At 42.5% G+C, this 22,213-nt stretch overlaps 1 protein-coding gene across 2 annotated transcripts in view; it reads right to left on the bottom strand.

The window, feature by feature from the left end:
• Positions 1-11,612, bottom strand: part of EPHA3 (EPH receptor A3) — a 230,366-nt gene extending 218,754 nt beyond the window's left edge. For both annotated transcript variants that reach the window (XM_064468604.1, XM_064468610.1), the window contains exon 1: positions 11,352-11,612. In XM_064468604.1, coding sequence (XP_064324674.1) covers positions 11,352-11,436 — 85 coding nt within the window. In that variant the 5' untranslated portion in view covers positions 11,437-11,612. The remainder of the gene's footprint in view (positions 1-11,351) is intronic.
• Between the last annotated feature and the right edge of the window lie 10,601 nt (positions 11,613-22,213).

Here is a 22,213-nt window from a genome sequence, read left to right as displayed (position 1 = left end):
AAAAACAGTATGAATTAAGAAACAGTTGCTCCAATATTGACAAAGGAATCTTCACAAAAGACTGGACAGCCCAAGCCTCCATTATTTTCATTTAAATGTTCAGTGAATAACTGTTTACAAAATTAAGAGACTGTGTTACAAATCTCAGATGAAAAGACAAAAGACAAGCAATATGTGTCAAGTTACCCTATAGATTATTGCTTCTACAGAACATATAAGGTTCCTACATCAATTCGGATTATTTAGCAAATTCTATTTTTATGGCGGTTTCCCATAGCTTTTGAAGAGGAAGAGTTTCATTTTCCTCCCAGATTTTACTCTTCTCATCAAACACACTCCCCAAGAACATCTGAGGCCACACTTGGATACCTCAGTTTTTCCTACAGCTGAATACTGAAGCAGCCAAAGCAGGAACCCTACTGCAAGTTTCTCTCAAAAGGCTGCCACGAAAGAAGGAACACAGGACAACGATGAGCAATGCAGGAATGCCTATAAATAAAAGCACAAATTGTAAACCGCAAAGCCAGAGCCGATCAGGGAGACTGCAACTGCATAGCAGCCCTCTCCCTGCTTGCTGTGCACAGCATGAATTTCAGCACTGCTAGGGATCAGCAGCACTCCCGTGCCCCCTTCATGGTGGCTCAGACCATGCTAAGTGGCAGCCACAGCTCCACGCGCTCCTCAGCCCAGCCAGCCTGGCTCTCATCACCTGCACTCAATGCCAAGTAGAAGCTCTCCAGCAGTCTTCCTCCTTTTGCTAAGTATGGAGCCCGCGTGTGGAAAAGGGACAACACTGTCCTAAGTCTCCTGAACAGAGAGGACAATGACAATCAGGTCTAAAAATAAAAGCCTCACGTGAGAGGTTTCAGAGAGCAAACCTGCAGAACTATGCGGTTCCTCAGCAGACAAAACGAACTGATTTCTCACAGCAGAACAGAGAACAAGTAAACTTGTTGCTGGAAATCTTAGGAGTGTTCATGTAACACCAAAAGCCACTCCCCCCATCCTATTGTGGGGGGACCTCAAGCAATAGCTAAGGTTATGCAGCTTATGTAAAGTTTTCATCTTGTCCTCTCGTCAGTCTGTATCGAGTCTATGTAGGTGCGCCGGCACACTCAAACCTCCTACTGTAGCACCTTGCAGAAGTTATTCTGGCTACTGTAAAGAGAAAACAAAGACAAGCCATTTCTGCACCAATAATGACATATGAAGTAGCAGCTCTTTTTGTAGGAGTGAGGTGACAAATCTGTACACTGCTTTTTCTTGGAGTACCTGTCTGCGTTACGTTGACAACCGCCCATCCATTCTCACGGATGAACACAAACAAAACAGATTTTATTTCTTTTTTATTAGTTTGAAACATGAGAGTTCTCTTCATATTGTTAAAGTGGCGTAAAGCTCAATTTCCAAGTATGCAAAAACATATGACTGGTGGGCTGGAATGCAATGTTTATCAAAGGGGCCTAATAAGGTTTCAGTTTTATTAGGCTATTTCCTGTAAGTTGATATGTGCCAGTTCTTTTCATTAAGAGAAGGATATAAAAATTAAAAATGGATTAACCTAATGGGTTCCAAATTACTGTGTCGCTTTCACTTCTTTGCTTTTTTTTTTTCTTAAAACAGTTCCAATTGGTCCTTTTCCAGTACTGCCTACAAGAAGCATAAACCCTTAGATACCTGAATTACTGTTCAGCTGAACTCACATTCAGACCTGAATCCTGCAAATCTCATTCTACTCTACTACTATACCATTAAATTTGACATCAGTGAAACACCATGTTAAACACGTAAATGCAAAATGGGGGGCAGAGTGTTAAAAGGGAGTTTAAATTGCAAAACCAAGGTCACCTTTCTCGGGGAGGAATTATACCAGAAACTAAGGATGAGGTTCAGTTTCCTAAACCAAACCACTCCTTACCTTTCACCAGCCCAGAACAGGAGCGGGTCTCTTGCAGGATGTCATATTTGCAAGTCCCGTTGGGTGCCCAAATCCTGAGGCACAAAAAATGGCACCATACACCATGTCTAGCCAAAACTCAATGGCAAACACTACTCACATAATTTTAATAAGATCTAAAGCACTTCTCAGAAGGGCTTAAGCACACTGAACAACTAAGTCTATTTACTTCTGCACTCCTCCTCCTTTGGGAAAAAAATAATATTCATTATTCACTGGTTTTGCAGAATTGAGGTCTCCTAAGATCTGACAGATTTGGGGTCTACCAGAGTGTCACAGAGATCCCCTTGGGAAGGCTTCTAGAAACTTAAGCGGGGGGGGGGGGGGGGGGGGGGAAATGTGTTTCTACATCACGTCCACATTCAGTTGAGGCAACCTGAGAGTTCAAAACCTAGTATGACATGCTGTGTTTCTAGAAATCTAGATACCAAAAGGTGTCACAGAAGAGGCACCTGGGCACATGCAGCACCCAGGACTAAAAGTTCCTAAGTTCCCACAAACTCTACAGCAGTTCAAACATATTCAAGGTTCTGAAATCACCAAAAATCACAGCAAGTAATCAATAGTCCTTTGATGACAGAAAATTTTGAGACAGGGACCAGAGCATAAGTCCAGCAAATGACCATTTATTTCTTAAAAAGGCTGCGACAGCCCCCCAAGAGAATCAGCTGGCAGCATGCCACAACTCAGGAAAAAAAAGTTGCTTTTCAGAAATTCTTTACATGGGGCACAGAAAAATAAACACCCTTTCAAGTGAATATAGTTGTGTTGGGTTTGATTGTGGTTTGGGGTTTTTGGGGGTTTTGTTTGGTTTGTTTTTTTTCTTTTTGTTAAGTTTGAAACACAGAAGTTAAGCCTTGTAAGAAGTTTCTGAGAATCCTGAAGTACTTAATTTGGAAAGCCACCTACTCTGGTGTACCCTGAGAGGGTTTTGTCAAGCTTTTCTTCTCTACTTCCACAAATCAAGGGCTTGCACGGGCTATGAAATCCTTGGGTCCTTACACAGCTACTCCACAGATAAAACCACAGAGCAAATGACTAAACATCTTGGTGCAAATTGCGGAAGTAAAATGCCAATAGCATAAGAAATCTCCTCAAATGTCATGTTGAGAAAATCAAGATGCTAAAACCAGTTTTATTTTCCAATACGGTGATGTCACCAACATGATATTTTCATTGTTTGCCAGGTTAACAGAATTTATGGAGGTAATTAATGCAGAACATGTGTGCTGAGCTATCCATATGAAAAATGGAATTGCCCCGACTTCATTTGCTGCCTTTGCAACCAAAACCCCACTAACATATTTTTTCACTATTTCCATATGTGAGAAATACAAATATTTATAGCAAAGGTAAATGCCTAAATGACTGTTCTATTCCCATCTACCCATAAGCCAGTTTTTCAGACCCTTGTCTTCTGCTTATTCCTCTACTTTCATTACCTTCCCACAGACAGCTCCGGTTTCCATTATGTTCCACAAATTAAGCATGTTCCTCTCGCTTCTCCAGAACTGCTTTCCTTGGTTAGCATGGACAACTTCCACTTCGATTTCCTGAACACCCTCTGTCCAGCTTTAAGCCACCTTTCAGGATCAACACAAGCAACTATGGAAAAAGCAATGCCATTAAACATACGATTCTTTTCCTGTGTCTGTTTTTCCAGGCACCTGCAGGATCAAAGCATCCCCCTTCTGGTAAACAACGCTTAGTAAGAAGGAACAGACATGCAGCCTTCCCAGTCTGGAAAAGAGAAGATGACTTGCCTTCTACTCTTTAGGGCTGGATGTTGGTTTATGGGAAGGAAGAGACAGAAGAAAAAGCACAGGCATGAGAGAAAGACTTGCAGGGCAGCGTGGGTGGGTAGGCTGGGAACAAATGGGACCGATGAGGTTTCCCTACAGCTGGGTTACCTCTAGGTGGTTTGGGTGAGCACAGTACATTTTCCATAGCTGTAACCACTTTCCCCTTGAAAACTGAACTCTCAACTACTGCTAGGACATTTGCTCTCTGAGGTAAATCATCTGTGGGAGAAACGTTTTTGCAGGATAAGGCCCTTACTGTCTCAGAACCTGTTTTGATGTAAATGCCTTAAGTGGGTGTTCTCCACACCTGGTCATGAACATTAAGGCTGGACAGCCATACCTTGCTGCTTTTTTTCCCTGTTTGTTTGGGGTTTTGGTTTTGTTTTGGGTTTTTTTGGTTGTTTTCCCCCCCACCACCACCCGAGAAAGCACTGTTACAGAAAGATTAAATAGAATGGTAAAAATGCCTCTACCCTGCCTAAACTGCAGCCTCTGTTGAAATTCACCACTGGTATGGTAAATCATAGTCATGAAGCTTACTAATGTAAACAAAGCTTAGACTTTCAGGGAAGCAAGGAATTTCTTAATTTGTGCTTTGCTCAGTGTTCAGATCATCGTCAGCACTGAATTCTGGGTTCCTAACACTGTCATTAATTGTAGAAAGTTTGGATTTTGGCCTGATTTTTCTAAGACTCAGGTCCAACTGTCACTCCATCTCCGCCTCCCTATGCTCTTATTTTAATCCTTCTCTCTCCCTCTCAAAAGGGATCTCTCAAAAAGCCTTGCCTCTCAAAAAAGCATACAGAGCAAAAACCCTCTAGCTGCCTTCTCGCTTCTCAACAACTAAGTCACGACATCCAATGTCACTCATTGCTATCTGTTACTGCACAGTTTGTGGGAAGCCTACCATGGACCAAAACATATTTTGGTGTTTTACTTGTTATTTAAATAGTAACCCTTCACTCTAGATTTCTAGAAAACCCTCCTTTCCTACTGACCAACTTAAAGGTTCTGGTTTTAATAACCGTCTTCTTAAGTAAGGCAGCTATGCTTTAGCATGTTTTTTTAATTATTATTTGTAAAAGAAGAGACCAATGCAATGCAAACCTTTCCATCCAAATATAGGTATACAAATTATATGAGAACCCAGGCAGGGGAGAAAAAAAAAAAAAGAAAAAAAAAAGAAAGTACCATCCCACACCTTATTACTCTAAACTGCCCTGACTGGACCTTAACATTCATCTTATTGTTCACTTAATTGCTAGCGAGTTTCAACCACAGTTCGTTTGGTCTGCTATTCTTCTTTCATCAATATTTTTCCAGCAGATTAATGGGATTTTCCTCCATATTTTGCCTGGAACAGCAGGCTACAGTAGTTTAATAAAAAAAAAAAAAGGAGCAGGAGCATGGCACTGAAGTTTCTGCTTACAGTGTGCCTGGTTTAATAACATCTCTGCAAAGTTAAGGCTGTACATGCTGGTATTTCATTCAGTCTACCCATCACTCTTACAGACTGGAACTCTTTTGTCACCGTCCCAAGATTTCTTTCAGACAGGATTATCTTTATTTCTCTATTTTTTCATTCATTCACTGCAGAAATTTAAAAGGGATCTTCAGTCTAAGGGACAGAATTTTAATCTTACATCAGTTTCACACTGCAAAATGACTACTTACACTGCAAAATAAGTACTTGTGCTAGGATTTATCAAGCGCCTAGGAAATTAAGAAGCACAAGGCTACCGGTGGGGAATATAATCCTAACCCAGCAAATTACTACCACGTTCTGTTTCCAAAATTACACCACTGGGAGTTCATATCTAACCTCCTGAATTCAACTATTTTCTTTTAAGTTTTGATTCTGTTTAAAACAGTTTAAATATAAAAAAAATATAAAAGCTACTGCTCTAAAGTGTTTACAGAAACATGAAGGGCTACACCACTGCAGTGAATTTTTGGCAAAACAGAACACTTAACAGTAGTCACATGCATCTGTAAACAAAAATTCTTCCACTTCACTGTATCATTTCTTATTGTAACTCTTTTCCTCCCCATAAATTTTCAACAATGCTTCAGCAAATCAAACAATTTGTTTTCATAAGAAAGGAAATGTTAAAAAAAAAAATTAAAATGCCTACATTTCACTCCAGAAAAGCAACTGTACAGATGCTGGAATTATCTTTTAGAAAGGCGAGGGGTTAGTGAGATCCCTCTGCCCCACCTCTGAAGTTTTACCCAACGCTTCTGGACAAGTCCAGTCAATTTTGTACCTTAGGGTTTCAAAATGACCTTTGTGTGTTTCAATACCAGCTCCGCAGAGTAGAGCTTTGAACTTTAACAAAAGTAAGGATGTGATTACATCTCCAGTTATTTATATATTGTTTTAAAGAAAACTCAGGCAGCAGCTACAAAGCGGCAGTATCTTCGTGAACTACAGGTACCTTATGAAACTAACTCGGGCTCTGTATAAAAGCCTACAAACAGCACTGTTGCATTCAGTAACAGCTCTGTAGTGACCCTCACTGGTGATAAAATCCAGAGCTCTGAAAACAAGAAAACGAACACCTGCATCTGTATTTCTAAACTTTCATCAAGTGGGGATTACAAGGACAAGAGCCATTACATACACTCCTAGAGGAAAACTTGCAAGTTCTCAAACAGAATCAAAAGTAAGTATACTAATAGCAATTTACTTAACTCTGGCAGATAATTTAAAAAAAAAATTAAAACTAATTTGTGTATCTTCCCAGATGGGAATGAAAAATTTAAGTTGAAATCAGAATGCACTCCTGATGTGCAATTATTTCGTGTAAACAACTGTTAAACTTAGTGTGCCTATTATCTGTTTAATGCTTTCCCTTCTGGTAGTGCCTCTGAAGCCTGATATCCTGAGGCTGAGAGTACAGAAGAGTTGTAACCCATTTCTATGCCCTGACTGCTTCGTGGGGTAGCAAACACATTGTATCCAAAATAACTGCAATAAGAATTAATTGCTGTGTCAAATTTGGACGTCTTTGTATTTCAAACATGTGCTTCAAGTCTGCTACAGACAATGTAGTGATTTTTCTTTTTAATACACCGTATTGAAATCAGCAGTAATTCAAGACAAACTTCAATGACAAACAGAAAAGAAAATAAATTATTCCATGTGTTACACCCTGCTATCAAAAACGTTGACAGAAAATGAGGAATTTACCCTACCTAATTCCCCTGTTGGACAGGATTTTAAAAACATCACAGTGCAAATTTTAAAACATGTTCATTATTTGTCTAATTGTACAGCTCAGGATTAAGCACAGAAGCTTTGAATAGGACAGAGCTGCCTGAAAAACAGCCCTCTTAGACCCCCACGACTTTGAGCTTTCTGAACTTAAATTTTAAAAGGTATCACATTATGATTTCTAAACCTACTTGTAACTTCTTCTGCAGATAAACACTCAAGAGGAAGCTGCAGGCACCAGCAGGAGTTGTGTCGCGATACATGAAGACTTATCTCGACCTAATGACGCCTGACATGCAGCGAGGCGAGATTTGTAAAAAGCATTTCCGCATGCAAGTCCTTTAGATTCTCCCAAAAAGTTGCCAGTACCGCCAGCCTCCCCCAAAATTACGTGCGAAAGTTGGGCAGGCATTTTGCTCCACGTGCAAACACCGCATTCTTCAAAACCACGCCAAGAGCTGTCATTGCTACAAAGGCACAGTAAGTCGTCTTTAGCAACCTTAAGCGTTAACAGAGACCGGTCCGGACAAAATGGTGCATTTAATTGCGCAGTTACACAAAGTTCTGAGATGGTAATCAATGAATAAAAGATGAAACCGCATCTCCAAATCCAATACAGACTGAAAATAGACGCTGATTGGAACCTTCTTGCTGTAAACCAAAACAGACACTATTTGAAACCAAGTACTGTAAGCAGATTTACCGTATTGATCTTTTGGTAGCTGTGTTCACAAGAAATTAATTTTATGCTAGATTGAGAGGTTACAAGAAGTTTCCTGTCTGCACAGTCAAAATATTATTGAAGCAATTCAGGTTGTCAGTAAAAGCTTAAACAAATTTGCTGATAATCCTGTTAATGACCTAGGTCAAGTGTTAACTGTTGTGGGTTATAAAACAGTGAAATTAAGGTTGCTGGTACCCTCAGGCAGGCAATATAGTTACAGAACAGATCGAGGAAAAATTATTAAATTACAGAATGATACAGCTCATTCAATTTCTTGATACGGTAGAAATTATTCAGAAAGAAATTGCAACCTTCTAAGAAAAAACCCACAATCCTCCCTAAGCACAAAATATCCAACAGAATGGAAGAGCAGAACATGTGGTTTCTATGCACCTACGGGGTTCGCTTTGCGACTTGAGAATGGAAAAGTTAGATGTTAAATATTCCTGACATTTTCCTGCCTCGCAGAAAATGGCACACGCCTTACCACTGCACATAGATAAATCTGAACTTTAGAGAACCTTCTTGAGCTTCCGTGATTCCATTAAAACGCATGCAGCTCTGCAATGAGCACGGCAGATAGTTTAAAAACAAACTCAGTGGAAAAGTATGTTTCGTGAAGAAAAAAAGTAAATTAAACTTCTCTGGGGTGAAGAAAATTAACAAAAATTCAAGCACTCCAAGAAAAATTAAAGGAAGAAAAGGGGGGGGGGGGGGGGGGGGCTACATTTAACACCACAAAGTGAAGCCAACAAAACTCACTTTCAGCCCCTCTTTCATCCTTTTCTCCCTTCATCCCATCTGCTTCCATTGCGATATTAATACTAACTCAAACAGTTGACAGCTTTAGTATTAATTATAAACGTTACCTGAGGTTGTACTTAAAAAAATAGAATAATTCTTTCAAGTCAAATAAATTCAGGAAACATCAGTGGGAGCTCTGAATGTACTCTTGTGACATGCCTCCTGCAACATACACGTACCCCAGAACTCTGACAAAGCTACATGCACACACTAGAAATTAGTTCCACCCTTTGTTAAAACAAGCCACGAGGAGAATTTCAACAGTAGCTTTAACAGAAAAGGTAGGGAAAAAATGTATAAATTTGTATTTATATGCCTATATTAACAACCTCCATTCAAAGTCCAGCTTTTTCCTTCTTAGAGGTGGAAAAAGAAAACTTTTCTAAATACCCCACAGAAGTGCGGGAACATCTATCTCTAGTTTTGGGGGGAAATTTACGGTCACAGCAGTAGGTAAGCAAGCGAAGTGGTGAGAAAAAGATTATTTAAAAGAGGAAAACCATCTTCTGACATGATTTAAAGTTGCATGCTAACGCTCCATCACCAAACGATTTAGTGTGTCAGCAAATTATAATAGTTCAGATCTCTAAACTCACCTCATCAGCCTAAATATACTGTAAATAAAAGAGTTACTGAGCCTTCCTAAGGGCAGGGGCGAGTCCACTCCAGTTTACCTCATTTTGAAAAGAAAGTCAGCGTTCCTTTTTTTTGAAAGGAACAGCAAAATATATCCTTGAATAAAGTAAGCATGAAAAAGCAGGTGACTATCTGGTAACGGCATTTATACTGTTGTTTTCACTAGCCATTTTGAAAATATTACCCAAATCACACAAGTTCTTGAAGCTCAAAACAGAGAACAGAAGCAGTGTCTGCCGAAAGCTGACTCGGACAAGTACGCTTAACATACATTCTGTATGATACCAATTTTTTTTCCTCCCTTCTCAGTTCTCAGTGTCAGTGATTTTAAACAAAGCAACAAAAAGTTGGGTTTCGCAAACTGGAACGCTCTAATATCTTTTTTGCATAATTAGTCTCAGTTTACAGACTGTGTCTGTCTACCTCTGCCATGGAGGCAGAGCTGCTCCGCTGACTGACAGAACTACATACATTCCCAAAAAGCTTTTCGTAATAAGACAAGAGAACCCCCACCAACCCTCTGGCTTTCATTTCTGAAAAACATTTGTGGAAGGTGACAACATTTACAAAATAGCACATATCTACAGGCTTAAATGTGACCAACTATTATATTAACAGCACCTTCTTTTAAATAACCTACAAAGCACTGTGCATGGAAAACAAATTTACATAAAGCATACAAACAGATGATATATTGCTCTTCTGGTACAATGGCACCAGAGCTTCCTTCCCAGCAATAAAACCAACTGATTTAAGACTATCCAGGATTTGTAGAGTTTGACTCTTTCCTTATTTGTTTTATATTCTATTTCTTTTTCCTTCCAGAAATCATTTAAAGTTGTTATCTCACTGCCTTATCCCACAAGCACCCAGACTATCAATAAGTGTTATTTGGACAGGGGAAACGACCAATCTAATAGCTTTGATACCTGCTTCTCTACCAAACACCACAGCTCAAGCAGGTGCAAGTTTTACACGGTCGTTTGATGCTAGAAGCTCTTCATAACCTTTGGCCTCTAGATTTTATCCCTAAAGATGATTACACTGGACATCCCGGTCATGCCGACTGCAGCCGTGGTGCAAATGAGCGAAAGCTGCATTTCTTTTTTTTTTTTTTTTTTTTTTTCCATAGGGAAAGAACAATCTTATCTTTTTTAAAAAGTATTTCAATTACTTTTTCAACGGCTGTCTAGCAGTCGTTATTTTCCTCTGAAATCCAAATCCAACATGCATTTTCGTCAGATGTCATCTTAAAAAGTACAACAGCAGGCAGCACACCACTCATGCTTTGTTTATGAAAATTTACACACATTCGCGTACACGCACCATTTCAACACCTTAAAAAAAAACTGATACAAAACCGCTACGCAACCAAAAAGAGGTTTTACAGGGGAGCAAGCTGCTTCTTTGTATTAATTAAAAGTTTTGAAACAGAGGGCGCCTAATGAAACCGCCACCCCCACGCGCACGTATATACGGGCTCACAGCTCGGTCATCACCGGCGTGAGGGAGGCGGGGGCGGCCCGTTAGTCTTTACAGCCTATTTTTATTAATTAACAAACGACCCCGGCTCCCACCGCTGCCACCACCACCCAGCTATGCGAGGCTGGAAAGGGGGCGGCGGCGGCGGGGCGGCTCGCCCTGACCGGCCGGCAGCGGGGCCGCGGGGCACCTGCCGCCACCCGGGCGCTCCGGGGACCCCCGCACCCGCTCCCGCCGCCCCCGGCCCGCACCGGCCCCGGCCCCTCCCCGCTCCCCACCTCGCCCCCGGCCGCCGCGGCTCTCACCGCCCCGCTGCCGGAGGAGGAGGGGGGAGGACGGCGGCACAGGCTGCCCTTCTCACGCCAACTTTCCTCGGGGGCGGGTGGGGCGGCTGTGTGTCCCTCCGTCCGTCCGTCCGTCCGTCCGTCCGCGCTCCCCGCGCCGAGCCGCACCGCACCGGGCGGCGGCCGCCCCTGCACGGTCGTGAGCGGGGCCGCGGCCGCGCTGCCAGAGCGCAACGCTGGAGAGAGCCCGACGGTCCCGGGGAGAGGAGCCGCTGCCGCCCGGGACCGCCTTAACGGGGAGGGAGGGGGGAAATAAAATTTAAAGGAAAAAAAAAAAAAAAAAAGGAAAGGGAGGAAAAAAGAAAAAGGGGGGGCGGGAGAGGGACCGCGAAGCGGGTCCGCCACGCACCCGTGCCCGGCGGGACCCGGCCGGGCCGCGGCTCACCTTCGTTGCCGGGGCGGGCGCTCAGACGCCCGGCGGCGCCGAGGGCAGCGCAGAGCAGCAGCAGCGGCAGGCGGCGGCGGTCCATGTCGGCGGGGCAGCGCGCAGGCAGACCCGCATGTCTCCGCTCCGCATGCCACCGCTCCGCTCCGCGCCGCACCCGCTCCGCGCCGCTCCGCCGCCGGGACTGCGACCGGGACCGGGACCGGGACCGGGACCATGCCCCGCGCCCGCCCGCCCGCGCCCGCCTTCGCGCTGCGCCCGGGAGGGGCCGCCCCCGCCCGCCCGCCCGGCCCCGCCGCCGCCGCCGCCGCCGCCGCCGCCGCGCCGCCCCGGGCCCTAGCGCCGCCCCGCCCACCTGCCTGCCCGCGGGGAGCCGAGCCGGGCGGGGCGGGGCGGGGCGGGGCGGGGCGCTCACCGGCGGGCTCTCCGCGGGACTTGAGCGCTCGGAGGTCGCCGTCCCTGCACCGGCACCCCCCGTCGCGCGGGGAGGGGGCAGGTACCAAATTCCGGAGGGTGCAGAGCAAGGGGGCAAAGCGGAGAACCTGCCCCCCGAGACCGAAAAGATGCCCCGTCACGTGCGGCGTGTAGCAGCGCCCGTGCGACGCGGGGTGACAGAAGGCACATAACAACAACTCGGAAGCCTCGGCTCGGTGTTTTAGCCAGCTACAGTCGGATCATGTCCAATTACCGGTCTTTCCTAGGCTGAATATAACTGCAAGGTAGTGGCAAAGCCTTTAGAGTTTCAGAGCGCACCCGTAGCGGGCTTGCTAGAAACATGCCAGTTATAACATTCATCCCTTTGCTGCCCGCAGCAGCTCCAGCCCAGTCTGCTTCACGCGGGGCCATCACTCTGACCCCAAAGAAGAGACCTATTTTGACCTCACTAAAGCAAACCAGAGCCTTGGAGCAGGCAGGGGCCTCCTCCCAGATGCTGCTCTCTGAGAAGGGGTGCAGCTTCACTCTAGAAGTTACCATGTAAAATGTGCCTTTTAGAAGCGTTTGCTACACGTGTGCGCCTTAACTCCAGTCCTCTCAGCCCATCACAGGCCCCAGAGTACCTGTCAGAGCAGAGGGCAGAGCAGCAGGCACACAGTACTGCTATTCCACTGCTCCCAGGGGGAATCACTGAAGAGCAGCACTTCCCAAGCTTCCCCTTCTGTGGATCATTTCTTCAGAATATGGACATCTTTCTTCCCAAGTGACTCATCTCAGGTCTCCAGAGCCACTCAGCAAGGTTCTGTGGAAACGGGAAAATATTTGAATAATACTGAGGTCAAATAAATATTTTACTCCAAACCAAAGTTATGCATCCACGTAGTGCGAGGTCTTGCTCTGAATGCATATGCTGTCTGCACAGGCAGCAAGCAACAGTCTGGGAGGAAAGAAGCCTTCGGCTTCTTTGTGGAACTACAGCGCAGAAGTAACGTCAAAAGTCTTTGATACCACAGGAACTGAACCCCCATGTTTCACAAACCGTTATGTTAAACGCCCGAACAACCTTCCTCTTGATGAATACAAAAGAATATTCCTACAGGGTCGCTGAGATCAGCAGGACAGCTGAGAACCGCTGCCTGCAGCATCCGAGCTCCGAGTTTACCAACAGCAACGCTGGCTGTGGGGCAACACCGCTACACAGTACTGCCAGCTGGCTTCAGCTGTGGCGCACCTTTCCTGCCCCCCCGCAGCGGAAGAGGAGGCGCTGGGCTGGTTGCGAGTCAGGGCCTGTGCCAATGTCTCTCCCGCACAATACTGGCATACCCCAAACTATCTGGTTTAGCTCCTCCAGGTTTACATCGCACTAAAGGGGTTGGAAATGTGTGCAAGCCCAACCAAACGAGAGGTAAAGCTGCCAGAAGTCAGTCTCAGTCAGGTGCTTCTCTCAAGGGAGTACAGCGGAGGACATGAGCATTACTTTCCTTCTCCTTTCCTGTTCCCAGGTTTGATTATTCAGTCAATCACATTAAGGAACAATCAAATCTAATAACATTTGTTGTTTCATGTCTCCAACCCTTCCTTTCACTTATACTTGTATTTACCATCTACCCTACCTATTTCTTCCCCGGTCAGATTTCCAAAAGGAGAAAGAGAGATGTCCGCAGGTCTTGAGTGGGAACCTCCAGGGGCAGAGAGAAGACCAGGGTGGTCTGGCCATATGGTTAATGAGGTATGGCCCAGAGAAGGGGATCTCCCATCCTCCTTCATCATACTCAAGGCTCATCTCATTATACTTTTTCATTTATTTGACAAAGATGCTTTTCCACAGCAAAAAGACCAGAAATATATTACTCGCTCTACTAATAAAAACTTTTTTGCAAACCTTTTCCTAATCTTTTCTAGAACACACATCTGTCTTCACTGAGTTCTTTTGTACAGCAGAGGCAAATCTGCTATTTAAGCCACTACTAAATTCTCAGGACACTAGTTTTGGTCCCTGTGGAGTCGCATCTTTCTTTCATGATTTCAGGTAAATATTGTTTTAAGGTGGAAGAAAAAGGGTGAAGAATGATAACAAATCTCCGGCAGGGGGGAACCAACAACAAACCAAACTTCTGTTTTCAGTAAGTAGGAAAAAATATTTCCAAAGCAGCAAAGAAGGGGATTTTTGGTTTTCAGTCTTCAGGTCGTGTGTGTATAAAACATCTGCACCTTCCAGCTGCATCACCTGAGTCTGCTCTTGCTCCCCCTGTGGGAGCGGCAGGCTGAGCACCCATCATTGTTTTACTGCACAAAAGTGATTTGCTGAAGAAGGAAAAAGGAGAGGCAACCACATTCAACTGCCAAACCTTGGTTTTCTCCTCTTGGGAAGAGCTACAGAGTTTATAATTTCCCTTCCCATGCTATTGCTTTGTAAAGGAGGAGCTTTTTCAACACTTAAAGAGTGGAGGCGGGTGAGGCAGCTCCTTAGAGTCGGTGAGAAATACATTTTCTCCAGCCAGTGCCTGACAACACGTAGGGCACAGCACTTTGGCAAAGGCTGCGGTGCAGCCCTCTTCTTCCACCAGCACATGCAATCCTCCTGACCCTCTGAGCCACGTATTGATGTGTCATATGGCTGGCAGTCAGAGGATGCGCACCGTACAGCTTTGCTTGCCAGGGAAGAAGAGAACTCCTCCAAGGGATCGGAGGCGGCAGCTGGTGCCTGATCCCAGCCCGAGCATCCCCCAGCATTACCCTGCCCTATATCAGGCTCCAAAACTTGGACTGACCAGCATCCCTCCAGGTTGCGCATGGTACCACCTCAGCACGGTAGCTGCTTTTGAACTGCTCCCAAGCCTAAACTTGTATGTCTGGGATTCTTCTCACAACTCACCCACAAAGCCCACATCTGAGAGAAACCACTTGAACCTTCTGTCGTGATGTAATTTTCCACAGGTACAAATTTGTGATGTCGTTTTCTACAGGTACACATCCAACTGAAAACAAAAAATACCCCAAAACAAAACAGGGTAGGCAGGATGATAGAAAGGAGCTGGTAGGAAAATATCATAGAGAAGATAATAGAAGTTACAAGTGATCGTGCTCAAAGTATTAATGTCACCATTAACTCCTTCGCTGTTTTGTGGTAAGAAAACAAAGGATGACTATTCAAAATATCTATGCAACGTTTTACAAAATAGCAATTTGACTACCAGGTAAAGATTTTGTTTAAAAAAAAAAAAAAAAAAGGTAAAGGAAACAGAAGAAGGAAGGAGAGGAACAAAATAAGATCAACAGCTTATGAATTCCCAAGTCTGTCTGCCTCACAGCAGCACGTGTGCACACACACACACACATGCATACACACATACACACATATTTTGGGTTAGTTTCACCATCTGTGCCTCAAGGTGTATTTTTCAGCCTTCCATTCTCCTTGTGAGGATTAGACATGCATCTCAGAAACAAACGATCAGATTTTCATACTGTATGTGGACAGCTGTTAGACAGTTTCATAACAAGGGGCGACACAGATAACATGGCCAAACTCTACAGATGAACTCTGCAGAATTTCTTCTCCAGATTGGAGAAACTTTAAGTAAATATTGTGAGGTTACTCATAGCAAACACATTCTGAATTCATAAATGTCTTAGCACCAGAGACCTCATCTCATCCAGGAGGAAAAAAAATCAAACACTACAGTCCATATAACTCACATTTTTAGCATCAAAGGACACCTCTCAGGCTAAAAACGAATAGCAGAAATATTTGGAAAAATTTGAAATAAAGAACGCGTTTTAGAAAGCTGCAGGTTCTGGGGAAAATTCTCAGCAGGAACGAAAGATAAAATCCATGACAGATTTTTCACTATGCTTTTTTTTTCTCTGTGGCATGTAACCTGGAATGCATTGTGTTAGTTTTGTGCAAATTGTGTGTGTACTCTATTAAGAGTAATTTTGTGTGAGCTTAAAGGGCACCTTTGAAGAAAGAAAATAGCCTCTGGTGGCATTCCTACATAACCAGAGTGCACATGGTAATATCTTTGCCCTAGCATCCATAAAATCATTCTAGAGAAACCCATAACCATGATTTATGATTTTCTGCCAACCCTGGACTTTAATTTCTTTAATATATTGAAGATCAAAATCCTTACTAAACACAAATTTTATCTCTTACATTTTTCTTTTGTAAACAGGGAAGTGACACATTCTGTGATTGCATAATGGAAAAAAGAAATCATAACACATGGGCAGAATGCTCCAGATCTCACGTTTGCATACTAAATAGGAAAACAAGTTTCTGCCTAATGAAAAAATGTTACAGATTATTAGGAACAGCCACAGAAGTAATCAATCAATGGACTGGGCCACAGTCTGCTTCCAAGAAGGCTTTTTAATGTTTACAGCTCTGGAGTTGCATCGTTTAATTAATTGAATGACAAGAAGCTTCTAATCTTAGAGATTTCACGATAAAATATTTTCCTTCAAAAACAAATAAAAAGAATTAAAGATAGGTTCACTACTCATAAAGAAAGGTGGCCGGACAATCCCCCATTTATTCGGCGAGGAGGCAACGAGCACAGCAGAACAATGCTCCCCATCGGTAGATGCCTCGCCTGCGACTCGATGGGATTGTTCGGAGGCGTGAGAACATTTCCTCCTCAATTTCTGGTACTTATTTATGAAGGTTCTTATTTGTGATGTTGATATCCACCCCCTCCTCCCTCCACAGAGACCTGGACTGACACAACATTTCCACATAAATCATACCAGGGGCAGCTTTTCAAAGTCTTTCAGCGATCATTTAGGCCTCCAAATAAGCATATCTGCATATCTTTTCAGATTAACTGTTTAAGTGTTGAGCTCAAAGATCATAACTGGAAGCGTCGCTGCTTGAATTCATCGTAAGGCAGCAGTCCTCTGTGGGCCAGTCTTGGAAATGGTGACCGAGGAGGAAAAAATCCTCCTACGAGCCACCAAATAAGTAGATTAACGTGTTTTAAGTAATCTTTGGGAGCGACTTTATGACATAAGCCAAAGGTCTCCTAACATACAATATTGCCCTGAAAACGCAAGCAGATGAGAAAAAGCAGGATGCAGAGGAATAAAAGACAGGATGCAATAAAAACAAATGATAAATGAAGTGTGAAATGTTACTTTAAATAAGTCAGTTATTTAAAGCTAAGCTATAGCTCTTTCTAATCAATACTTACACAATAATTATGTGAAAATCCAGAAAAATGGATTAACTAGACAGCATAAGAAATTCTGCTTTGAGCAACAACATAGCTACAATTGTAATTATGAAGCGACACCAATTCCATAATGAAAAAAAGCATGACTTATTATGGAGATGGAATACAGTAGAAAAGCATGCAAAATGCAAATGCAGCTTAGCTGCAAATTTTCCCCATAAAGGCTGAATCATTTGTTAAGTATGCAATAAAAAGGTGACACTCCAGGCACTTAGACTGAATTTACCTATTTGTAAACAAAAATCTATAGAAGCCATAAAAGAAAAGCTTCGCTAGCATTACTGCCACTTTTCAGAGAAAAGCAACGTTTGTGTGCAGGAAAGAGTATTACAGTATCATGAACAAGCCTGCCAAATTTCAGCCTGGACTGAGCATTTACAGTAGAGCTCAATGAATCCTGCAAAACCAGACTGTATCACGGAGATACTGGCAGACTTCCAGTGAGGTGCATAATGGCAAGTTTGATTAGGTTATTTTTTTCTTGCAGGTCAAAACAAATGTTCAAAAAAATTTCTATTGTAAAAAAATGTGTATATAGATACCAAGAAATGAACTTATTTAGTCTCATATTTTTCAACTAACTGACTTTTTTTTTCTCCTTTCAGAAGATACTGTCAGGCAGTATTAGACGATAAATAGGCAGACATATTTGAAAATAAATGCCCCATTACTTCTAATACTGGGGATCAGGATCCAATTTAGGGAATGTACTTGGAGAGTGCACAGACATATTTCTGTGATCTGGCTGAGCCGGATTTGAAGTATTCACTTGTCTTTGCTGAGCCAAGCTTGCACATTGACAGCAAAATAGGTCATCTATTTTTGCTGAGTAAAAAAACTAACTGCAGAAATAATTATTGTAAACTGCAAGCTAAACAGCGTAATGCGGATAATTTGAAGAGTCAGTGTTCACAACATGAGGAAACTCCTTAACAATTTCATTTCCACGGGGAACTTTTTGCATTTGACAATTGATTTGGTATCTTTACTGTGTACTTTTTAGATATAGTAAAGAATGCCTGAGACCCCATATATAAATTTGATCCTTTTATATTTTGTGTGGATTTGCTGTTTTTTCTGAAATCCTCTCATCTCCTCCCTTGTATTCAAAGATGGTGTTTTCTCCCCTTTAACCTCTTGGAACTGGCATCATCAGTTTTATTCATGGTCCAAGGAAGCATCTGGGGATGCAGAAAGATTGGTAAAAGGTCATGAAGTAGCATTATCTTAGGAACCTCAACTTTGCATCTAGAACAAAGGTAAGAAATCATTTTACAACTTTGCTCAGAATGGCAAGATGTATATTTGATTGCACGGTGTAGGTGTAACTAGTACTTCTCAACTAAAAGCCTTCCCCAAGAAGAAAATCAGAACTCAAAAGGTGGTGACCTTTTTCAGACTTGTTCCCAACTCCAATGACTGCATGGAGATGAAGAATCCCTATTTGCTTAGTTCAGGCCTCTGGGTAGAGATAATTAACCTGGAAACAGAGAACAACACCATATATGATGCTTAAGAGCTACGCAAGTTCAGAACAAATCCTTGTCAGGGTACACAGTTCTTCCAAAAGTTCCTTCATGGCAGCAAATCTACGCTCCCAGCTCCTACCCAAATTACTGAGCCTTCCATCAAAATACAGCAAGAGTAACACCATAAAAGTCAAGGGAACCCCCTGATCCTGGCCCCCCAAACCAGACTTTCCCTCAGTCATGTTCAGCAACGTTTGGGTGCACAACACCTTGTCATCAGTCTCACCTGTATCGCTGAATGCCTTCAGCTTCTGTCACAGGATATGGAACATCCCCCTCATCCTGACCCTCCAGCCCAGGTGACCCTGGGCATGCTGGGAAGCTTTTAAGTCTTTCAGTGTTTTCTTCTTGGTTATAATAAGTTCATCACTTTGCCAGAATGGATGAGGTAGCTTTTTATTAATCCTCTATGGCACCTTGGGCAATGAAGAATTGCAGTTGCTGCAAAAGACTAAGCTAACATTATCTAAACATAATTTTTCATAATATTGTTGTTATAAATATTATACAACACATGCAATAAATAATTTTGTATCATTAATATTCTCCCAGCCCAAGAGGAAATAGCAGACCTGTAGCAGGACAGCCTGTCAACCTTGGGTCAAGCAATCCTTACCTGTCAAATAGGATATTTTGCCGATATATTTTGCTCCTGAATCCTATCACCAGCTGCAGCTCTGTAGCAAAGGATGGATGTCCTCAACCTTTCTAACTCAGAAGATCCACCAAATAGGGCTGCAAATTCAAATATTTCATATTCTGTGCTGCAAATGTGCTGCCCGTGTCAGGAAAATGTATTACAGATTTCTTGTTTTCTTGGATGTGACAAAAGTGGTATTTCCCATCACAACAGCAGATATGGTTTATCTGAACTAAATTTTCAGTCTTTTAAACACCTTTATTCATCAGCATTACTTTTCCCTGTGAATACCACCCAGTATTCACTCATTTCCCTCAGATACCTTCTGCACCAGCTTTGGAACTGGGAAGTAACACCAGGATGAATAGAAAGATGTGACAATTAAATAATTTGAACAACATGGCCGCAGAAAGAAATTTATTACAAATAGTGACAAGATTTTCCTAAATGAATGCAACGTTCTAGCTCAAAAGGCAGCTGTAGAAAACATACAGAAAAAGGACCATAATAAAAAAAAGTTCTTGGAAAAGCTGGGGGCAATTAGAAGGAAATAGTTCACGTTCAGTTCCTAAGCTGAACTGACACTAACATCATACCAAGCTGCAAAACTGAAAATCCAAAACCACTAGAATCAAAGATTATTTCTTGAGAAAAGAAAAGAGGACGCTCATCAAAAATGACATAAAATGAGAGCCTTACATTAAATGAAAGAAGGAGATGTTCTGCAGAAGGGCTGTGGAGAAAATTCAGGGGACTTGCCAGATCTGCAGAGGGGAAAGTTTCATTGAAACACAATATATGCAAACAGTGTACTCTGCTGGTTTTATGGCTATGCTTCCTCTGATGCGACTTTGTTTTAAATAATACTTTGCTTTAAGACGGCAGTTGGGTGACTTATTATCATTGCCCAGAAAAGAAAGGAACTGCAGCAGATACAGGAGTAAGAGCTGCTGAGATAAATCATGGAAATTGGAAGGAGGACTGCAACTTCCATCCCCACTTAAGAATGGAGCCCCATGCAAATGCCTTCAGGGAAATGCAAAAGCCTGCCGTCTGTGACCTGGAGGGGACAGCATTCATTCAGAGACGCGAGATAGGGACAGATCATTTATTGTACAGGTCTTGATTGTTGGGTTTTTGGTTTATGGTTGATTTCGTTTTCAATTAAAATTGCAAATTACAACAATATTCATTTCTAAAGAAGTTGCTGTTCTATAAATTTCAGATCAATATATGCGGGAGCACCTGCCCTTTAGCTTTTCTTAAGGAAACTGTGGAAGTTTCTCATGAGTTCTGGAATAACCAAGGCAGTGTATTCTGTTATTTTATACAGTATCAAATGTTCTGTCTACAATTAAATAACCAAGCCACGGTGATTTTGCCAAGGATTTTTGGATAAGCAGCCTGCTCTGGATTTGTCAGATAAGCAAATATATTTATATTCCTGTCACATATGTTTTCTTATTTCATTTTAGACCTTTTGCAGAGGGGATAGACAAGTTTCTTGGAGGCTTCAGAAGTTTAAGCTGATGACCTCCAAGATTTTCCAAGAGAAAACAAAAGGTTGCTTACTAAAATATTGGGAAAGGTACTCCGTTTTTAAAGGACGTTATTATTTGCACTGGAGTTGTACTGGAGCTATGCCACACCTACTTAGAGAACAGGGCCAAACACTGTTCTCAGTTACAGCAGCTTAAATCCTTGGAGGCCTTTATTACTAGGAAAATGGAGTAAGATTTCAGTAAAATCAATTTTTAAAAGCACTAGGAGTTTGCTGTTGACCTCAGTTAGAGCAATCTCTGCAGCTTTGCAAAAACATACTCTCTCTCTTAAATCTGACTGACGCCATTGATAAATTGTGCTGTAAAATTTACTGTTTCAATCCCTTCGTGCACAGAAGCTGCTGTTTATGTTTCCGGACGATGAAGTAACCTGTGAAAAGAAAGACTATTTCAGGCAAGTGAGCGGTCTTTGCAAACTAACTGCAGAAATGCAGGCACAGAAATACAGGCATCTTGCTCTTCTGTCTTGTGCCTCTTCTCAGGTCCTTTAGCATTAGATTAACCCAGAGCAGCACCAGAGATTTCAGAGAATGGCACAGCTTAAAGGTAGCACTGAACCAAATTGTCCCCAGCTCTATATCCTCACAAACTATTAAGCAAGGGGAAAAAAAAAAAAACAAAAACCACAAAATAAGTTTGTCATTCTGATGCAACTGGAGACTGAATGACTAGCCTGCAGAGCCTTATTGTCTTAATTCTTTTTTTTAAACCCAGCTGTCAAGGGCGTACCTGTTTTTTCCCTTACTTTATATGTAGTGGTTTAGTCCTTTGGAGTTTTAATTGTGGGGTTTTTTATTGTTGTTGTTATTATTACTACATAAAGGGATCTTTGCCCGTGCATACAGCATCTAGCATACCACAGTAACTGAAGAAAGAACTATTTCATGCCTTCAAACGTTCCTCGTTCTGTGCACACTTGGAGGTTTTTGGACTTTTTAACTGAGACAGACTGAAATAAATCTGGGACTCACGGCTTTCTAATGAGGTGATACTATTTCCATTTTCTCTCGTTTTCATCTTTTTTCTCCATAAAGGACTGTCCTTGGTGGCACCTCATACCACAAGAGAGCGAGCAGCAATATGTAAATATCTTACCCAATACACACCTATCAATAATGCATATCCAAACTTTCAAAGTCTTTTTATTTTTTACCATGCCTCTGTTTGCCATCAAATCATCATGTGCACTCTGACCCTGCACGCTTGACACGTTTTAATAGACAGAAGGAACAAAACTATCAGTTCTCCCTTGCACCATCTGGGGTTCTTTTACAGTTACTTTCTTCCTAGCTGCCTAAAGCTCGATTCGGATTGGTTTTGGGTTTGGTTTTTTTTTTTCACAGCATCTCCCTGAGCTTCTTCACTTGGCTTCAGGTTTCCTCACAACATCACCTTTCAAGCCTTTACCTTTGTCACGCTTTCCAGGCAGTGCTGCTGTAAAACTCAGGAGAGTTTTTTT

Source organism: Phalacrocorax carbo, chromosome 1 (genome assembly GCF_963921805.1).
Source record: "Phalacrocorax carbo chromosome 1, bPhaCar2.1, whole genome shotgun sequence".
NCBI classification, from domain to species: domain Eukaryota; kingdom Metazoa; phylum Chordata; class Aves; order Suliformes; family Phalacrocoracidae; genus Phalacrocorax; species Phalacrocorax carbo.
The sequence above is the reverse complement of the archived record's forward strand: the minus strand, read 5'-3'. Positions and strand labels throughout refer to the sequence as shown.